At 38.9% G+C, this 21,096-nt stretch overlaps 1 protein-coding gene across 1 annotated transcript in view; it reads left to right on the plus strand.

Moving 5' to 3' along the window:
- Window positions 1-359: 359 nt before the first annotated feature.
- The window catches only part of LOC128736789 (uncharacterized), a 39,308-nt gene continuing 18,571 nt past the window's right edge, over window positions 360-21,096 (plus strand). Inside the window, exons 1-2 of the mRNA XM_053831279.1 lie at window positions 360-698; window positions 756-1,877. Coding sequence (XP_053687254.1) covers window positions 360-698; window positions 756-1,877 — 1,461 coding nt within the window. The remainder of the gene's footprint in view (window positions 699-755; window positions 1,878-21,096) is intronic.

Genomic DNA, 21,096 nt, shown 5'->3' on the forward strand with positions numbered 1-21,096 from the left:
GCCGCTCGCGAACCGGAGGATTTTTATGACAAGGCGAACTTTTCTTTTATGACGGCCATAAAATATGTTTTAAAATTAACTCCCTGCCTCACCCGCTGCTGGCCACCGGCGATCTGGGTTGATCTGGGTTGCTCAAGCCAGAGACATCGGGCCCTAAAAGTTCTTGCCAATAAGGCAAGATGAAGAGAAGATGTAGAAGAAAACAAAGATTCCGCCTACAGCTGACCGACTCAGGCCAAGCAACCGAAGCAGGCTGTCTCCGTCGTGAGCTGCTACTAATTTATGATGTGGCAGTTGGGCGACAACTTTGTCAACACTTGGCCGCTAGTTCAAAAAAACAAAATAGAAGAGCAAGCAAAATGTCCCAACTGGATTTGCTGGAGGAAATTTGCCATTTACGATTCACGGCAACCGAGCGAGATTTACTAAATTGCTGGCAAACCTACCGGGTGTCGGACGTAACGCACCGATTGGCAACGGAAGCCGGTCGAGCTATCTACGCGGAAGCGATCGCGTTCGGTGACCAGAAGGGGTCCCGAACCTTTTATCCGCAATCGTTAGCCACGCTGGCGGTGCAAAGTTTGGTGAACGGCTACCGGAGCGGACCGGTGCCAAGTGGTTTGACCTGCGAGCAGGTGAGAGATTTCGGGTTGCTTCTGCCGCTGGAGTTGCCCGTGTTGGATCTGCTGGAGTTTGAGGTTAGTTCCGGTGGATGTGCAACATTTTTCAGAAGCTTTGAAAACTTTTAATTTTAGAATGAAACTTACTGGAAACGAGTTGTAAAGGCTAAAACGAAGCGTCTTATCGATTTTCTGAAACATGAACGAGATTCTAACTCTTACTGGAAATCATTGGGAATGGAGCTGCTGGTGGCAGAAGCACTCGAACGGGAAAAGCCTGAATATTGGTTTGAAGGAATTCTGGAAGATATTCTGATAAAAACAGCTCCGTATATATTTGAGCTTGTGATATCTGAACTGACGCCGTTGGAGAACATCGAAACCGCCGAAGGTTATGAAGAGTACAAAGTTTACGACGTACCTCCCGAGCTGTGCAGCCATGGTTCGTTGGAAATCTTAAAACATCTGGCAAATCTCACGTCGTTGAGCTTAGTTTTTGGACTGAACGATGTCCTTAAAGGTTATGAACGAAGATTTTTTCAGTTTTCTCTTGAAGACATGGAGAATTTGTGCAAAGCGCTTCCCAAGTTGCTTGTTTTAGAGAATTTTACACTGGTTAGAAGTAAAATGTCTCCGGAGAAGTTGAAAGCACTGCTCGAGCAATTGGCACTGGTGAAACTCAAGACTTTAGAGCTATCGTATTGCTACTTGCAGGAAGAAACAGGCATTCTTCTAGGGAGGTACATCAGCAAGTGCCCCGGGACACTTAAAAGCATTAACTTATCGGGAAATTTTTTGGATGGCAACCAAATAGAGAATTTCAGCTACGGAATCAACGTCTACCAGGGCGTTTTGGACAAACTCGATCTGTCACATAATCCTATCGGTGAGGCCGGTGTTCTGATGCTGGGCGGAGCAATCAAAAACACGGAACACGTGCGTGAGCTGGCAGTTACCGGCTGTGAGCTGGGTCCGCAAGGTGCCTTCCGAGTGGTGCAGCTGCTCGGTTTCCATCGACCGCTGAAGGTGCTCCATATGAATGGCACTCCGTTGGGCAAAACCGGTGGCAAAAAGTTGATCGAAGTGCTGAAGCAAAACTGGTTCGTTGAGGTGGTGAACTGCAAACAGTGCAATCTGAAAATAAGTCACGAGCAGCGAGTGCAAAGCATTCTCCGTCGAAATCGGAAATTCCTGTTGGCCCGTAAGAACAGCGCCAGTGCCAACGCCAGCGCCACCGGCGAGCCGGAACAATCTGACGTAATATGAGAAAGTTTGCGGTTTTGAATGCTGCAATAAATTGACTCGTATTGGTTGCACTCGGTGGCATAATTATCATTTATACGACGCCGTAAATTTCATCCGACGCGGGCCTCATTGTCATTCCGCTGTGTGAGCAGCTGCAACGGGGTACGGTTAGTATTCTAAAACTGTTTTATTTATTTGCAAGTTGGAAAGTTCTGAAACATTCATAGTTTCATTCTTAAATATATACTATCTGCATAAAATTTAGAGGACTCGCTAAGGTCGAAGGAGTTTGGTTGGAGCCTAGTTTGGATTATTGCATTTTGATTGCAGAAATTTGCTTTCTTAGTGAATTTTGCGGACTTTCTTTAGCACTTCCTAAATCTTCCAGTCGTCAATTTTATATTTGAAAAGTAAAGAAATCTGAAAAATGGCAGAAGAGAAATTATTAATGTTCCAACATTCTTATGACACAATCACCGGGCGGATGCTCTTAATTCCATAGAACGTACAAGCGCGCACATTAACTTGAATAACCATCTTACCGCTTGTCCTTGTAATTTCGATCGTATCAAATAAAATACGGTTACGATGCCTTCCCCCAGCTGGATCGGCTGCGAAAGATGCGACCGGGGCCGATGTGCTCATAGTTTCGTTCGGTCAGTTTACATTGCTTTTTATCGTTGTAGCTTTCTCATTGCTGCTTATACTGCCACTGGATGGTCAGCCAACCATGCCGATGATGCCATGGTTGGTCAGCGTACGATTTAACGAATAGTAACTTAATTTGCCGATTTTCACGCTTTGATGATTTCATGTGTATTCCCGGAAATGTACGATTTTACTTATTCGCTTTCCTTCGCTGCGCGATGCGAGCTCGAGATTACGGAGTCTTATCCTCCTGCTTCTTGATGGTGAAGCTCAAGCGGATGGTATGGGTTAATTCGAATTGGGGATTTCCGTTTTTTTCTCTCTCTGTCTCGGTTTGGTCGCATCTCTGAACGGCTTGATGGTACAAATTCACATTTATTGCTTAAGAACATACCATCAAAGGCAGTTACTAGCAACGAAAACCGAGCCAAGGATCTATGGCTTTCCGGCGCGGTGACAGTAAACTAATAAACATAAGCGAACATCTTCTGGTGGTTTTATTGGAGAAAATCCCCCCCAGAGTGGTGTACTGGCAGAGTTCGGTTTTGATTGGAGGTTGGCTTTCCTTCCAAAATTGCATCAGTGAATAACTGATGTTTAATGGGTTAATCGTTATATTGTGCAGCTTTAGAAAAGTTATGTGTGTCGTTTTACGGCAAGAAATAAGGGTCATTTCGGTTAAGCTAATAATGTGCTCGTAAGGATTTACTGCATGTGGGTTTAATAACGATTGTTTTATTTAGTCTATGGGAATTCGGTGTAACTTTTTCGTTGATACTGCTTTGACAAGTGAGTGGTCATCAGGCTTCATTCTCGGTTTTTTTGCTCAGTAGATGCTCATTTGACTGTACCGCCTCAACTAAACAGAATTCGAAAATGTAGTGTAAAGGGCAATTGTGGAGCTAATTATTATCTACATTATTGTTGAAGAAAGTATAGTTTTATCTTTTGTATTTACGGCGCTATTCGATTGCTAACCCGTTGGTAGCTAAATGAGCGCTTTTTTTACTACCAACAGGGTAGCAACCCCATAGCGCCATAAATACGTAAGATAGAACTATACTTTCTTCAACAATAATGTAGATAATAATTAGCTCTACAACGGCCTTTTACACTACTTTTTCGAACTCTGTTTCGTAGAGGCGCTGCAGTCTGAGCAAAAAACTGAAAATGAAACCTGGTGGTCATGGGTTCGAATCTCTGCAGAATTAGTTAAACATGATTTTACTGAAGTTTTTTGGGGCGTCTTATTAGAATACGAAACCTGAAATTAAATAAAGTATACTGTAGTACTGGCTCGAGGTGCGTAATGAGGCCTCTCATCCAAGGGAAAATTATTGCTAGTTTCCGTACTTCCTGGCCCTAGAGAATAAAAAAAGTAAACACATAAAGGAAACTTCTGATTTATCTTGTGATGAAAGAAATCTCTGTTATACCATCTTACTTGTTTTTTCAGATAGAAACCGACTCGTCTTCGGAACATAATTCAATTGTTGGCTTACGCTTTGTTGATTGGTTCATGTCACTACTACTGACAGTTAGGCAATTACAAATATTTTATAAAGTTTTTGTCCTTCCGGTGTTCGGCCACTGAAGGGGGGGAGCGAAGAAAAAACAAAGTGAATTTTTTAATCGAGCAAAAAATAAACATGGATTTTAAGAATTTTTATTTAAGGTTTAAACGTGAAAACCGAATCTATTCTTGCTTATAATATATACGTTATTATTTTCTATGCAAAAAAATACGAAAAATGACAAAAACGAAGGAAAATTTTTTTGAACGATTTTCGGAAATTCCATTGTTCGAATTGTTCAGTCACCTCACTGGTCGACTGCTGAACTGCTCGATTTGATTACTCGACTGGACTGCTTAACTGAACTGCTCGACTGAACTGTTCGATTTGACTGCTCGACTCAACTGCTTGATTGGACAGATCGGATTGACTGCTTGACTGAACAGCTCGATTTAACTGCTCGAGTGGGCTACTCGACTTAACTACTCAATTCGACTGCTTGACACATTTGCTTGACTTACTACTCGACCCGACTGCTCGACTTAACTGCACGATTGAACTGCTCGACTGGACTGTTCGATTCGACTGCTCGACTGGACTGTTTGACTGGACACATGGTTCATCTGTTTGACTAGAATGCTCGACTCAACTGCTAGATTCAACTGCTTGATTCCACTGCTCGACTGGACTACTCGACTCAACCGCTCGACTCGACTGCTGGAACGAACTTCTTGACTCAACTACTCGATTAGACTATTCGAATCGGCTGCTCGACTCAACTGCTTAACCCGATTGCTCGATTCAACTGCTCGACTAGACTACACTCAACCCCCGCTAATATGAAAAACAGCTCGTTCAGATTGGGCAAGTTCATTTTTAATCTGAATATTTGGTAACTCTATCCATTTTCACACACGCGCAAGACGCGCACCCTATGAACTTGTTGTTTTGATTTGACGAAAACAAACGTTTTGAAAACATTTCAAACATGCGCGAATTCTAAAGGTTCGGTTTGTATAAGACGAAATTGGCTCGGCAGTTTCGACTAAAATGGTCTATTTTGAGTGCTGGAGAGAGGTAAGTTGCATATGAACTATATTGCCAAAGCTCCTGAGCAAGAGGAAACGCATTAAGATTTTTTGCTTTTTTTTAATTTACCGGTCAACTTTAACGTCAATTGTGTGTGACGCTTGATCGGTTTTTAATGTGAACGCATTCATACCACCGGGGTACAGATTAAAAATGTTCAGATTAAAGAAGGTCATACCAACGGGGGTACACGGTACTCGATTTGATTGCTCGACTCAACTAACAGCTTGATTCAACAGCTCGACTTAGCCACTCAACTCGACTGCTCGACTCAACTACTTGACTTAACTGTTTGATTCGACAGCTCCACTTAACTGCCCAATTCTACTGCTCGACTGGACTACTCGTCTGAACTGCTCCACTGAACCGCTTGATCCGATTGCTTGATTAGACTGTTCGACTCAACTGCTTGACTAGACTACTCGATTCATCTGCGCGATTAGACTGCTTGATTGAACTGCTCGACTGGACTACTCGACTTAACTGCCCGAATAAACTGCTCGACTGAACTGCTCGATTTAACTGCTCGACTCGATTTCATCTGCCCAACTCGACTGCTCGACTCAACTGCTCGGCTGGACTGTTTAACTGGATAGCTTGTTTTAACTGCTCGACTAGGCTGCTCGGTTTGACTGCTGAACTCAACTGCTTGAGTTCTGTTTGATTCGACAGCGCGACTTAACTGCTCGATTCAACTGCTCGACTGGACTACTCGACTCAGCTGCTGAACTGGACTACTCGACGGAACTGCTCGAATAAACTGTTCGACTGGACTACTCAACTCAACTGCTCGACTCGACTGTGCGACTCGACTGCTCGAATGAACTGCTCGACTCGCCTGTTCGACTCAACCGCTTGACCCGTCTGCTTGACTAAACCATTCGATTCGGCTGCCCGACTCAAGTGCATCCTGGGATGAATTGTTGAATGTTCACTTCCTTATATGCCTCCTTCCCCTGTTTTATCTTTGGGTCTCCAACAAATATGCCATCTACTGATATTCTAATAAGGCCATTACAAATATTTTATAGTTTTTGTCCTTCCGGTCTTCGGACACTGAAGGGGGGGGGGGGTCAAAAAAAAACAAAGTAAATTTTTTAATCGGGCAAAAAAAACATGGATTTTAAGAATTTTTAATTAAGGTTTAAACGTGAAAACCGAATCTATTCTTGCTTATAATATATACGTTATTATTTTCTATGCAAAAATATATGAAAAAAGACAAAAACGAAAGAAAATTTTTTTGGACGATTTTCGGAAATTCCATTGTTCGAATTTCTAATTCTGTTTCGTGCTAGAAGCGTTAATTCAACTCGGAGACTCACTTTTCGAGGTTTTCAGACTGTAGAGACTACAGACAGTTGAAAGAAATTTGACTCATATCCTACATATTATTTTTTTGCCCCCCGATTTTTCAAGCCAATTTCCAAGGGGGGGTGAGAAAAACTTTAAATATGATTTGCAATGGCCTAACCTCCCCTGTTTGGTTAAGATGGATCAGTATTGTTCCGTACCATTGAAAAATTTCCACGAATTTCCAAGATGAAAGAAGGGGAATTGTTGCTAAAGCAATACATTATTATCAGTATGAATTTATTGGTGTATTGTGGATGAGCAAGATTCATTATGAAGTGGTTTAGGGTTGTTAGATGTATAGCTTCTTTTTGAGATCCTTGAACACCATCACGAATACACTAATTTTTCCATTCAACATTTTGATTTTCTGCTTCTTGTAACATTCTTCTGTAATTTTCTGCTTTCATATAAAATACTATCTTGAGCTTTCATCTTGCCAAAGGTGGATAGAATGGATAGAATGTCCTAGAATGCCCTCAACGCTTTCAATTGTTTCAGGCAAAACGGGATAATGGGGAGGCTTCTTTACTTTAATTACTACTAATTCTGTGTTGAAGAAAATTGTGTCTCCTCTAATATTTGTGTTACTCAACTGTGTAATGCAAGTAAGGGTGCCAGGTGTGAAGTCTTTACAAGCTATTCTTCTTTCCAAATGGATACTCTTCCTGAACTCTGCTTTGGTAACATCAATATGTGTAACAGCGCTAAGGAAGGTCCAAGGTTCCCTGTGAACCCTTTCAAAGGTTTCTTTTCTCATTGTCCCAATGTTCCTAGCCTTACTGTTTAACCAATCATGTTGTATATACACAGCTATTCTAGCAAGGACATCGGTCCGGTTGAATAGAGATCAGTTCCGGTGTAGTGGTTAGCATTCATGCCTCTCACGCCGGGGACCCGGGTTCAAATCCCAACTCCGCGGAAGTCACGAATGATCCAAGCTGTTAAAGTGACATAGAAAAAAAACTACAAGGTATACAGCCCTAAGGGTTGTACGGAAGGGTGACGTAGGACTGTGTCATATAATATTCATTACATTGATAACATGTTTTAATCGATGAAGTATAACTTTATGTCTGATCATTAGATCAAAGACTAATGCAAACTGCATTTATGGCATATGCATATTAGAGTATCTGTGAGTATCATTGTTTGAGTGGTTATTTGTAAAAGAAGAGCAAAATATTCTAATTTAATTCTTCATTGAATCAATGGTGGTTTTGAAAAAAACCGTTTGAAATTGTTTGGTGGCCCTGAAAAGAACTATGTTTGAGCTGATAGCACTTCTTAAAAATCAGTACTATAATTACTGTTGCCAATATATAGATGGATGTCGCTATTCGGTCCTTTAGACTCTAGGATGATGGTTGCCCGCTAATACAGGAGTGATAGGAAATACCAAATCACTGTAAAGTAGAAATGGACTAGTTTTATCAAAATACTGACCGTCTGTCAGTGCGATCGTGCGATAAATGAGCAAACGGCGAACCAAGTGTACCATTTTATAGTCACTAGCACTGCCGCTGCTACTTGTAAGCTAGTGTAGGTGGTGGAGGAAACCATATCGGCTGCTGCTGCTTAAATGATTGTCCGACACTGATTGAGCAAGCTATCGAACAATTTCGCATGTCTGCGATGGGGATAATGCAAAATGTAACGTAAAGTGCATCGTGTGGGATTCACGTTGGCCATTGCTCGCTGATTCCGCTTGTCTTCGGGGTCGGTGTTGCCGTCAATAGTCATCGATGTTGCCAATTGGATTGGAAAAGGGGTGTGGCTTACAAAGTGGTCTCAAAGGTTATCATTTGGATCCAAATCCTTTGGTGTATCTAATTGTCGTCCGTGCCTGTGAAGCTAGGCGATCACAAGGGAAATGTACGGAAAAATTCGACCTTAAAACTTTACACACATTTTCACTATTTAGCGTATAAAAAATTATTATTAATATGTTACTATAAAATTGCTGGACATTTTATCTATCCAACGACATATTAACTGTTATGTTTCGTTCAGTAGTATAGTAGCTATTAGCGTTTGAAATATTTCATTCAAACGTTACACTTCTATTTTTCGTTTTTACGTAAATTCAAGTTTTTTTACGTTAAAAAGAGGACATCAATTCAAATTATGGACGTAAAAAGTGATGACGCAAACTTCGGGCGAAAGAGGAGAGAGCGTTAATTCAAATTATACACCTAAAACTGAGGACGTTAATTCGAACTTCGGACGTTAAAAAGTGGACGTTGATTCCAATTTTGGACGTAAAAAGACATTTGTTAATTCAAATTTTGAAGGTAAAAATGGACGTTGATTCAAATTTCAGACGTAAAAAGAGATTACGTTAATTCAAACTTCGGGCTTGAACGTAAAAAGAGAGGATGTAAATTCAAATTTTGAACGTAACAAGAGAGGACGGTAATTCAAATTTCGGACGTGAAAAAAAAGACGTTAATACAAATATACATCAAATTACGGTCGTGAACAGAGATGAGATTAATTCAAATTTTGGACTTGAAAAAGTGGACGGTAATTTAAATTTTGGACGTAAAAGATATATTTTAATTCAAATATTAAAGTAAAAAAAAAGGACGTTAATTCAAATTGCAGGCGTAAAAACAGATGACGTTAATTCCAACTTCATGCGTAAAAAGAGAGAACGTTATTCAAATTTTGGGCGCAAAAAAGAGGACGTTAATTTAATTTGCGACGTATAAAAGAGGACGTTAATACAAATTTAGGACGTGAAAATGTGGACGTCAATTCAAACTTCGGATGTAAAAAGAGGTTGTTAATTAAAATTTTGAGCATAAAAAGAGAGGACATAATTAAAATTTCGGGCGTTAATAACCGAACGTATAAAGAAATCACGTAAAATAAATGGACGTAAAAACCATTCTATTACAACAATAATTGCGGTGGAAAATAAACCCATGAATATTTTTAAATTAAATGAAATTTTTCAAACGGTAGTTTTACGAATATTTTTTCTAAAAAAAATATTAAATTATTTTTTCAGTGCAATGTCAAATTTAGGATGTGTATGAAGAAGATCGGTTTATGCAAAACAGTTGTTTCGATGTTAGTTTCCAACAACCCGGTAACAATGTGACAGCTCCCATACTAATCAAACGTACCTAAAACTGCTGGTTCATGGTTCACGACAGATGTTTGAAAGCGGCGTAAATATCGAAGAAAGAGTTTATTATCATTTGTTTTGGCAAAAAATCCCTTGTGCATATAAGATCTGAATTGGTTTATTATTTCAATAGAGTATTTTACGAACTGACAACATTATGTCAAGTATCAAAACGTTTCCGTGGTAATGACAATAGCAGCATAACTGGTTCTTCTGTCATAATAACATGCTCTATTTGGTTCTGTCATGTAACAGAGTGTTTTTTGTACAACTGCAACGATCTCTATTGCTTGGATTTACTCTTGAATTTTGCTTAACTTGTTCTGTTAACGACAAAATCGATCCAGCAATCATGAAAGACCATTTCATTTTGAATTGAGCAGCGGATAACTTTCAATGAAACACGCAATATTTAAATACTTTAGAGCAGACAACTCGTACACAAGAGTGACAATCTTGTTATAAATACCGCTTTTTATCTTGTAAACAAATCAATCAAACAACCCACCAAGCATTCAAACAGTTTTACCGAAAACATGAAACAATGCTGAAATAATCAATACGCATTTTTCAAATCGTTGTCCAGGCAGCTTTTTGCGTTCACATTTAACGTAACAAAAATTAACATTTCCTTTGGAAATCGAAGGTGCGTCAATTTTGACCGGCACGTAAAAACGATCGTCGCGACATTTTTGACACTGGCGGGTGTTATGGGAAACTGTTAATAACTGTCACTTTGTTACAGGGTAGGTTTCCAATGAAAACTGCATTTAGACCATATCTAGAGCTTATATATATCTTCTCTAAAGTCATCATTCATATGACTTTTCTATAATAAGAATTCAAGACTCTTTTTCTTAAAATTTTTTTAAAAATTAATTTCTACGATTAAAATTTGGCTTCAACTACATGAAACATAATGTTTGTATGCATAATTAAAAGTGGTGTAAACTGTAAGTATTTTTTCTTGTAACACATTTATAATCAGTTCGAATTATTCCTAATTTAAAACGAAAATAGCGGACTGCTTTTGTCTAACAAAAGTTACAGGTTTGACTACTTCCAGCGAAATATACGCTTTTATGAGCTCAGAAAGCATTCTGAATAAATTGAATTAAATCATCGCTTGAAATATATAGAAATAAATTAAAACGGTTAACTCTGTGTAGTTGAGACACTAAACTTTTTACCGTGGTTTCACAAATTAAAGCACTCTTTCTTAAAGGCTAACCTAAACATTCTAAACATAGGATAGTGGCGAAGTTAGCTCCCGGGTAATGTCGTAACAATCAACTGTTCATCGCCATAGTACAAATACTGCATCATTTTTCTTGCCAACCAGCCAGACAGGGACACCTAAAGCAGCTGAATTAAACCGAACCAACCAAGTCAAGTCCACTGTCAGCTCGTCGGTCGGTTCCGATAGCTTTAAACCCGGAGCATTATCACATAGGGCAGCTACCATATAGCATAGCATAGGAGAGGGCAAAGACGTTCCAAGCGAGGATCGAGCTCTGCAACAAGTTCACCACACAGTCGAGTCGAGTCAAGTCGAGTCGAGACAGCCACTGTGTGTGTGTGTCGGTGTCGGTGCTTGGTGAGGTAATAAAAAAGTGGATGAAACTACAAAATATGTAATAAACACACCATAAATCAAAGGTATTTTTTATGAAGGCACCACCGGGGGGAATCGGAGAAGTTACCCGGCCCCGGACTGTATGTTTGGTGCGATGCAAGAAGCGGGATAGTGCATCACCTTTTTCCGCAGTGCTTTGTTCGTACGTGTGCAATCCCAATACGGCACAGGCTCCGGGCGGGCAGGGACTTCGCTTAAGGGGTAGTAAACCACTCGCTCTCTATTGTTTTTGAGTGTTAGTCTAAAACTCTTTCCGTGTTGGCTTCTTCGGGTCGGGGATATATGTGTAGTGCATGCATGGCGTCACAATACGTATATGAATAATAATACCCGCTTGGGGGGGTCCGAAGAGCGGAGGTCAAAAGCGAAACATGCACCATAAAAATTCTGAAGATGAATACAAAATGGCGTTGACATTATTTATGCAGCTGAGGTTGTGGCGCGGAGCGGCTCGGTTTGACTATGGTGACATTTGGTAGCCGAGACGATACAGCAAATGCATTTGGTCGGGGATAATAATGGCTTCGGGAATTCCCTCGTTGGCTGTAGCTCTTCACCTTTTCCGTAATAATTCCAATGATGGTTTGGAGCTGGGTGGATGGACGGACGGACGGACGGGCGGGCGAAACGGCTGCTGAAGCAGTCGCCCCATGAATATTCCATACGGAGAGCGAGAGCGTGAATGGAAAGCCTTTGTTGTGTCGTGTTCGGCAGGTTTCACACAAACAATGGTGGCAGGAATTTTGATCTCCGGAGGCACGCCCTAGCTGGGTAGAACCCGGGGAGCTGGGGGAGGGGGCACCGACCGAAAGAAATGCATACCATGTTTGATTCACAAGCTTTTAACGCGCTCCAAGCCCTCCCGTATGATGGACTCCGTATGGCGTGGCGGTGGATGCGGTTGAAGTGCGATGTGTTTAAAAGTTCAACAATGTGCATTATTTTGAACAATTGCGATACTTTCTATGGCCCCTTTCGACCCGCTGTCGAAGAGGATACTTGGGAAGGATAATGCAAGTGTGATGTGTAAATATAGGTTTAGTTTAATACAGTGGTAAGAATCATTAACTAACTGGATTTTGGAAAACAATTGACATCTTCCATTAGGAGTAATCGGTAAAATATTCAGTGCTCTTTAGGTTTCCAACACGAGGTGGTTTCAATATACTGTTTCAGTTGTGAATTTCTAAATAACTATCGTCACTAGCGTGCCCAGGCATAAACAATAGGTACCCGGACCGGACCTTTCAGAAAAATGGTTTGGTCTGGAATCTATTACCATTTATCACAAAAATCGGTCGATTTGAGTAAAAAGCTTCTTCTTTCGGGTGCAATTGGATTTAAAATCAAAGTTGAAATGACTATAAATAAGACTTGGAGCTGGACTAGAAATTAAAATTGCCATTGAATTTGAAATCACACTTGACATGGGACATTTAATTAGACTTGAATTTAGTCCTACTCGGGCTTGAAATTTTATTTCAAATTGAACTAGAAATTGGATTATATTTGGAGGAATTTGGACTGGAAGTTTAATTTAGAATTAAACGTTAAATTGAACGTAAAAGAGACTTTGAAGTGTTTATTTTAAATTAGATTTGTAATTCGACTTAAAATTGAACTTGGTATTGAATTGAATTGATATTGGACATTCAATTAGATTTGAACTTGGACATGGACTCAAAGTTTTATTTGAAATTATAATTAACATATTTCATCATTAGTTTTTTTAAGTTTTACTTATTTTCTGTTCTATTTCTTCTCTTTCCAGACCATTTTTCTGCTTTTCATTGCGTTTCTTTTTCTTTTGGATCGTTTTCATAATTTTTGCTCTCACTTTTCTTTTTTTCCTTCCGTTTTCGTTCTTTTCCGGTCGTTTTTCTTTTCTGTCCCGTATTTTCGTTTTCAGTTTTCCATTTTTCTTCGTTTCCTGCCCCATTTTTCCTATTTCCAGCTCTGTTTTACCTTTTATTTTTCACTCATTTTTATGTAATATTGTTTCTCCATGTTTCGTCTTTTCTTTACCCTTTTTTCATTCTCAGTAGTCGTATTTTTCTAACCACTTTCGTTTTTCATCTTCGTCTGTTTGGATTTCCTCTTTTAGATCCCCCGACGTTTCTTCTTTTCTGGCACGGTTATTCTGTACTTAACTTCGTGTTTTCCTCCTTTGCTCTCTGGTTTTCCTGTTTTGTTACCAGCTTTTCTCTCTTCCTCTAAAATGTTACCATTTTCGTTAGTCTGTTTTTCACGTTTTTCTTTTTTGTCCCATTTTCCTATCCCATTTGTCCTATTTTGTCCCGCCGTTCCACTTTATTCTCTTCTTCCGCCGTCGGTTTTCTTTCTCACTATTCTTCTTTTCCCTTTTGGTTTCACTTGTTTTCTGTTCCATTCTGTTTCTTATCCTTTTCCTCTGCTCTTTTTTCCTTATTCCTGCACGCTGTTCCCTGTTTTCTTTACCTTACTCTTTACCTGTCCCGTTTATCAACCTTTTTGTCGTATTTCTCTTTCCAACAATATGCCCATTTCTCCGCCTTTCCAGTCAGTTCATTCTTACTCCTGTTCTACATTTGCTCCTTTTCTGTCCCGTTCTGTTTTTCGTTTCATCCGTTTTACTTGAGATTAGAATTTTTTCTCTTTCCAATTCGTTTTTTACCGCTTTTCGATCTGTTGTCCCTTCTTAACTGTACCTTTTTGCTTGGTTTATGCGCTCACTTATCCTCTTTTTCCTTCTGTTGTTCCTCTTTTTCTACCGTTTTTCTGTTTTCTGCTTCGTGGTTTCGGTTTCAGTGTTCCATTTTCCTTCGTTTTCTGCCTCATTTCTTTTTATTTCCAGCCGTGTTTTACCTCTTATGTTTTACTCATTTTCTCGTTATTTTATTTCCACTTTTCCTTCTTTTTCTTCATCCTTTTTTCGTTTTCTGTTTTCGTTTTTTTCTCAACTCTTCTCCTAGTTTTTCGTTTTACTTTGTTCAGTTTTTCCTCTTCCAGAAGCTCCAGCTCCAGAAGACTTTTCAGTCACCATTATTTTGTTTTTGACTTCCTTCGCTATCCGGTTTTCCTTTTTTATCTTCCGTTTTTCGTCTCTTTCTCTAAAATTTTACACTCTTTTCCTTGGTTTGTTTTTACTGTAATTTTTTTCTTTTTCTGTCCCATTTTCCCATTTCAACCCAATTTTGTCTCATCTTTCCTCTTAGTACTCTTTTCCGCCATCGACTTTCTTTTTTCTCTTTTGCCATTCTTCTGTTCCCTTTTTTGTGGGTTCTCTTTTTTCTGTTCCATTTTCCCACGTTTGACTTCTTGCCTTTCTTTTTTTCCCAGTCTCCCATCTTTTCCGTCCCGTTTCTTTCCTTTTCCTGTCCCATCATTCCCTCTTTTCCTCTGTCCCTCTGTCTTGTTTTTCCTTTGTCTGCCGGCTGTTTCCTCTCTCTTTGCTTTTTCCATACCGTTTATCTTCGTTATCTCTCATTTTCTTGATCTTATTTTTCCATTTGTTTTACATTTTTCTGTTTATCGTATTCTTTCTTCCATCTTCACCCTTTTCCTAGTCTCGTTTTTTGTTTCCTATCCCGTAAACTCTTCTTTCTACTGTCGACGAAAGTTCCGTTTTTATTATGTATGTCTTATTATGTCCTGCAGTTCCTCTTTTTCTGTCACGTTTTGTTTTTCGTTTCATCCCATGTAATGTAAGAAATATGTCTCAATTTTCTCTTTTTCTATTCTCTATTTTTAATGTTCTTGCTCATATTTTTTTTTCTTTCCTTTCTTTACTTTTCTTTTCCTCCTTTTTATTACTTGTTCTCCTTTTTTGTTTCATTTTTGCTACTGTTCTGTCCAGTTTATCCATTTTCGTTTTTCTTCTTTTGTTTTCGTTTTCTTCTTTTCTTTTCTAATCTTCCACTTTTAGATTTTTCTTTCGTTCGTTTTGCCTGTTTGTTTCTCGTTAACTTCATGGATACTCTCTATCTCTCTCTACCTCTTTTTACCCCTTTTACGTTTCTTTTTTCTTCGGTTCCTCCTTTTCAATTCGTTTTGTCGCTTCTATTCTTCATTTTATTATGATCCTCCTCTTCTGCAATGTTCTGTTTTTCGTTTTAGCCCGTTTGTCTTCCGGTCTTATTTTTTCTCTTTATCTGTCTGTCCATTTTCCTATTCCCGTATTTTCTCTTTTTTCTTATCCCGGTTTTTTGCTTTGTAGTTTCGTTTTTTCTCAGACCCTGTCCAGTTTGTCCTCATTTTCATTCTCGCTTGCTTTGTCATCTTTTCTACTTTTGTCTCATTTTTCTTCTTGTCATTTTCATTCTCTCTTTATTTTTGCTGCGTTTTCTATTTTTCTCTGGTCTTCTTCTTGTGCACTTTTTTCCCTTTTTCTTACGGAGTTACTAATGCATTAAACACACCAGCTTTGCATAAATCGCTAGCCAGAGTCGCTAGTTAGCTAAATGTTTTGAAATTTTTCTTGTCTGTGCATTTAAGTAGCCGTAAAAAGCGGAAGAGAGGAGACGCGAAGAGAATCTCTCATTGTCACATAGGTCTATTTGAAAAATTACCCGAGAATTTTTGAATTAGGTCGATATTCAGGAAAACCAGGCAATGTTGCTATTCATCGATAAAAGTACTGATTCGGTTCGAAACACACTCAAAGGTGATTCCATAACGTCAAATGCTTTGGCAATGCTTTTCTAGCTGAGCATCATTCAATGAGAGTGAGAGAAAAGCGAATTTTCACTCACTCTTTTTCATTCATGATTTGATCGCTAGTGATGCCAAGCAAACACGAATAGCTCGCATTTTGACTCATCGCGATGAGTAGCGATGATCTATCAATTTTTAAAACAGGCAAAAGCGCTATTGTATATTGAATTACATCGTCAACAAAACTTGTACTTAACACTTATGTTGGTTTTTCAGTTCGACTATTAGCACCTGAGATACTTGGAATATACATTTTTGCGACATAATACATAAATGGACTTCAAAACAACAACGTCAACATCTTCTACACCCAGAAGACTTTTAATCTCATAAAATTATTTTAACATGTTATTCATAATTTTTGAACATTCACGTTAAGTGCAGCATAAATCTTTTTTTCGTGACAATGACAAGCACCAGCAAGCAGAAACGTTTGCAAATGTTTATAAGATATAAGCGATTTATCAGACATGTTAACAGGATCAAATTTTGAACAGTGGCCGACGGTATTTTTATTATCAGCCTTCATCGTTAGTCACACAAGAAGATGTATTATTTTTCATAGCTTCGAACCTTCGAGGCACCTATTAATAATAATAATATTGCACCAGGTTTGCATTTCATTGAAACTAAATCTTGAAACCATTTTGTTTGTCCGTGTGCCGCTTGAAGTTACTGGTTGTGTATGGCGTTGCAAGTATATGTTGACGTTTGACAAGTTCATAATCATTATATGTGATACGAATAACGTTTTATATTTGAACGAGCAATATTTTTTTTTTGTAATTTGCCAAAAAATATGCTTGTTTACGTTTCATCGCAAAATACATTCTTGGTTGGATGACAGCGATTAACGATGATTAGCGATGAGTGTGAGACAGAGATACCGAGCGAGTATTTGCGAGCGTAATCAATTCATATTTTGCTCGGCGATTCATCGCGAGCAATCAGGATACGATAGAGTTGCCAATTGATGAAATTCAAATCGCTGACGAGCAGGTGATGAGCCTTCATTGTGATGAGAATTTGCAACATTGAAATCAGGGTTTTCGGCCTCAGGAACAAAGAAAAATCTTGTTATGGAAATTGACTAACAAAAAAAAAAATTAAAAAATTTCCATGTGACAGAACATAATTTTCCGACTTTTCTTTGGAGTTTTCCACTTAAAATTGGACTTTAATTTCAAAATGAATAAAAATCGGTCTTAAATTGTACTTGAACCTTAATATGAAATCTGTCTTACAACCTGAACCTGAATCTGAAAGCATTTAAACTTGGTCATGAAATCGGACTTAAAATTGTACTTGAAGTTGGACTTAATATCAAAGTTGAAATTAGACCTGGCAATGGACATGAAATTAGACCTGAAAGTAAACTTAAAGAATAGATTTAGATATAAGTTGGATTCGAATTGCATTTGAAATTATATTTAGAACTAAACATTAGGCTTAAGATTGGTTTAGTGAGTAAAACATGCGAGTACCCAACCGATATAGTATGAGTGCTAGCCTCACTTGTGCCATTGAACAATCCGATATATTTACGGTCTATATTGAATTTTTCCAGTTCATCCAATTAATCATTCTTTGCATCAGACATTTCCTTAATTTCCAAAAAAGTCATTACACGATATATCACGATATATTACAAATGATGCTCTCTCGAAGCAACCTTTTAAACCATTAATATTCAAAAATTCAAAACTTGATACATCGTAATTGGGATAATGAGAAAAACAAACGATAAAAGTTTTAATCAGTTCCGGGTAGATTGTGCGTTCGAATTCTTCCCGATCTATTCACCAAGCGCACGGGTTCTACAACTATTTCTACCGCACATGAAAGGAAATTCCACAAGTGCAGCTCCGTTTGCGGGAAAATATGCATTCAATTTACATGCTGCGAGCGAACGAGCTGGAGATAATCGATAATCATGAATGTTGTACGAGTGGGTATGTGATTATCTCGTACCATTTTCCGATTTCAACAGATTGTCGGAATTTGCTCCTTCCCGGCTCACAGGCTCACAGGCTCTCACCGAGCGTTGCGATGTGCACCGAATGCGCCGCGTTAAGTTTCCAAAGCAAAGACGTTCCTCGTTTCACTTCGCATCTTCAGCCTTAATTATGTTTGTGGGGCTGTTCACACTGCCAGCGCAATTGCAGCCGAGAATCCGACATGCAAAAGGAATTAATTCCAACCGGTTGTCTGTTTCTGTTGATATTCGTATGAGAAACCATTTTTCACAGCATTCAACATCGATTTCACATGTTTGTATAACTTAATCCGGACTTACGAAGCAATTACTCCGCATTATATCTGAAAGATCAGTTTCCCGACTGAAACATGCTTTCTATTTTCAAACCAAAAAAGAAAAAATACGGTCGGTTGGTCGGTCGGTTGGTTGGCTGCAACTTTCCCCGCCCTCGAGCGCAGCGACCGACATCCCAAAACGCTTCACCATTATGGCTCAATTATGGAAATGGCGCCATTTCCATCTCAGTTCGCCGGCAACTGGCGACGACCGACCGACAGACCGACCAAAATCATGAAACGTGCTGTTCTGTGCCAACAATGGTGCAATGAAATTTAATTTTAAAGCTCCCCCATTGCTGTTGGACTGCATTCCGGATGAAGAAATGGTTTTCAGCGTACTTTTTTTTTTCTTTCGTCTTCTCTACAAGTCATGTCGTTCAGGTCCTTCCAAGACAAGAACAACTTCCCTGTCGAGGATGGTAAGTAGCAGCAGCAGCAGCAGCAGCAGCAAGAACGTGGACAGATTGAAGTACATTCCTATTTCAGTCGAAAAAGCATTGTGGTGACTTTTGTTGAGTTCGTGCCAAAAACGCGGAAGAACTCATTTGCTTCGTCGACCAGCAGTCGAGTCGGTAAATACTCAACCGTAGATGTCCTGTGGAATGTCGAACTCATACTGACTGTGGTTTCAGCGTGATGGTAATCGAACTTTAATTGCTTCCCCCGTTTGTCAGTTACAGATCTCGTCGAACAAAAAAAAAGTGAGGGAGGTACATTGTTTGATTTGCTGCCATTGCATTGCAGTGCATCTGGCAAATACTGATGCTGCTGCTCGATGGTGTTTTTATTTTCAAGCTGCAAACAATTTGTACCATTTACTCTCGGATAAGTTTGAATGAAATCTCTCCAATCCAGTGTCCGTGTTGTGCTATTATAGTTAAACGCGTACCTATGAATATTGTATTTAACACCTGAACGAGTTGGTTTGAACAATGTGAATCAATCGGGAATTGTTAACAATAAATGTGCCCACTCCAGTAAACTGGCACTCATTTGAATTCGCTCTGCCTAACGCCTTCGATAACCGGTCGATGAATTCCTGTGGCTGTGAAACGTAATCCAAATCCAATCACTTCCGATAATAATCATTTGCGATCACTAATGCAGGCAGACCGTTGAATCGAATTAGAATCATCATTTAGTGGAATTTGAACTCCTCAGGAATAGACACTCTAAATATAACACCACTCAGAATAAGAATTGAGAGAACTTTTCAGATCCGGTTTCTTCCGATTGCTGTCGGTCGTTTTGTCGCGCTCCATTTGAGACGCGGCCCGCGTCGTCGGTGGCGACTTCTTGTGAAAACTTGCAAAGTACTACCCGAAACGCGTGACTGAAATTCGATCCTAATTAATCGCCAATTAAGTGAATTATCCTAGCAATTAATTTCCCTCCGCCTGTTCCCTTTCGCATTGGCAGTGTACACTCTTCGGTGACGCGGTGGTTGTTTTGAATAACAAGCAACGATTAAATGAAAATTTTGATACTTTGTTCTACAACGACGGGACGGTTCGATGTACCCACCAACGGTCGGTTGTCAGTTTTTTGCACTTTTTGTTATCTCAACGAATTCGAAGACATCCTTGTCTGTCAATTGCTATTGGGCTATTGTTTTAAGAATCCGCATATTTATTTGCCTGTCTGTTTTCGAAAACAGACACTGAAGAAGCCTGCAAGTCGTAGGCGAAATACGTATCTGTCGTGAATAAAATACACATAGTAGAATTAAATTGGATAAGTTTTCTTATTTTTTATTTTTAGGTTTCGTATTCTACTAAGACGCTCCAAAAACTTAAGTGAAATTAGCTGCTCATAGCTGCTCTCCCTCGAGTTACACCCCCTTAAAGAGTACATGTAAAAATAAAAAAGCCAGTGATAGCGTCTAAAGGGAAAAAGATAGTGCTCTACTATTTTCGACAAAAATGTGCAATTTAATTAGATTAACAATTTTTTAGAACATTCGCAAGCCATACGAAGCGTTATTAAAGAGGTAGATCGAAAAAAATATTTTTAAGGGTGTCCGTAAGAGTTTGGCTCTATAACTTTTTCATGTAAAAATATAAATCTCTAGCATTCAACAAAATTTCTTAAAATTAGTTTTTCTATAAATTTTCTGTAGACAGCAATCATTTCTGACTGAAAAGAGAGAAAATACTTTTTGTATCTGCTTAAGGACACCCTAATGTCCGAATACTTTTTCACCACTAGAAAGTGCTTTTTAAATGAAGAAACTTTTTTGAAGCAACTATTATGCTATGTTTTAAAGTTTCGATGCTATTACTTACATCTCACTTTCTTAGAATCTATCCCACTGCGCGTCGTAATTTGTGCAGAACCCCACAATTACGTAGGCAAAATAGTGAAAAGACAAATTAACAACACGGTTTTGGATTATCCCTTATGTACAGAAGGCAACAACGAAAAGTAAAACCTGTTTAAAAATTAACTTCACTAATTATCGGAATTCTGAACATAGCAAGTTGTTTAGTATTCATCTCTTATCAAATCATAGAAGAGAGTCTTTAGATAAAATTTGAAAGAGAGCTGAATTTTCATATTTTTACCTTTGTTATACTATATAACAAAGGTTTAGAAATTGGTCGAAAAACACGAAATTGATCCGAGGCCCGTAGGGCCGAATCACATATACCAATCGATAGAGCTCGACGAACTGAGCAATGTCTGTGTGTGTGTGTGTATGTGTGTATGTGTGTATGTGTGTATGTGTGTATGTGCAGCTCATTTTCTATCGCCTGTTTCTCGAAGACGGCTGAACCGATTTGATCGCTTTTACTTTTTTTTGAAAGGTATTATTGTTTAGTATATCACTATTGAATTGCCTTGCGG

This window comes from Sabethes cyaneus, chromosome 2, assembly GCF_943734655.1.
Source record: "Sabethes cyaneus chromosome 2, idSabCyanKW18_F2, whole genome shotgun sequence".
Taxonomy (NCBI): domain Eukaryota; kingdom Metazoa; phylum Arthropoda; class Insecta; order Diptera; family Culicidae; genus Sabethes; species Sabethes cyaneus.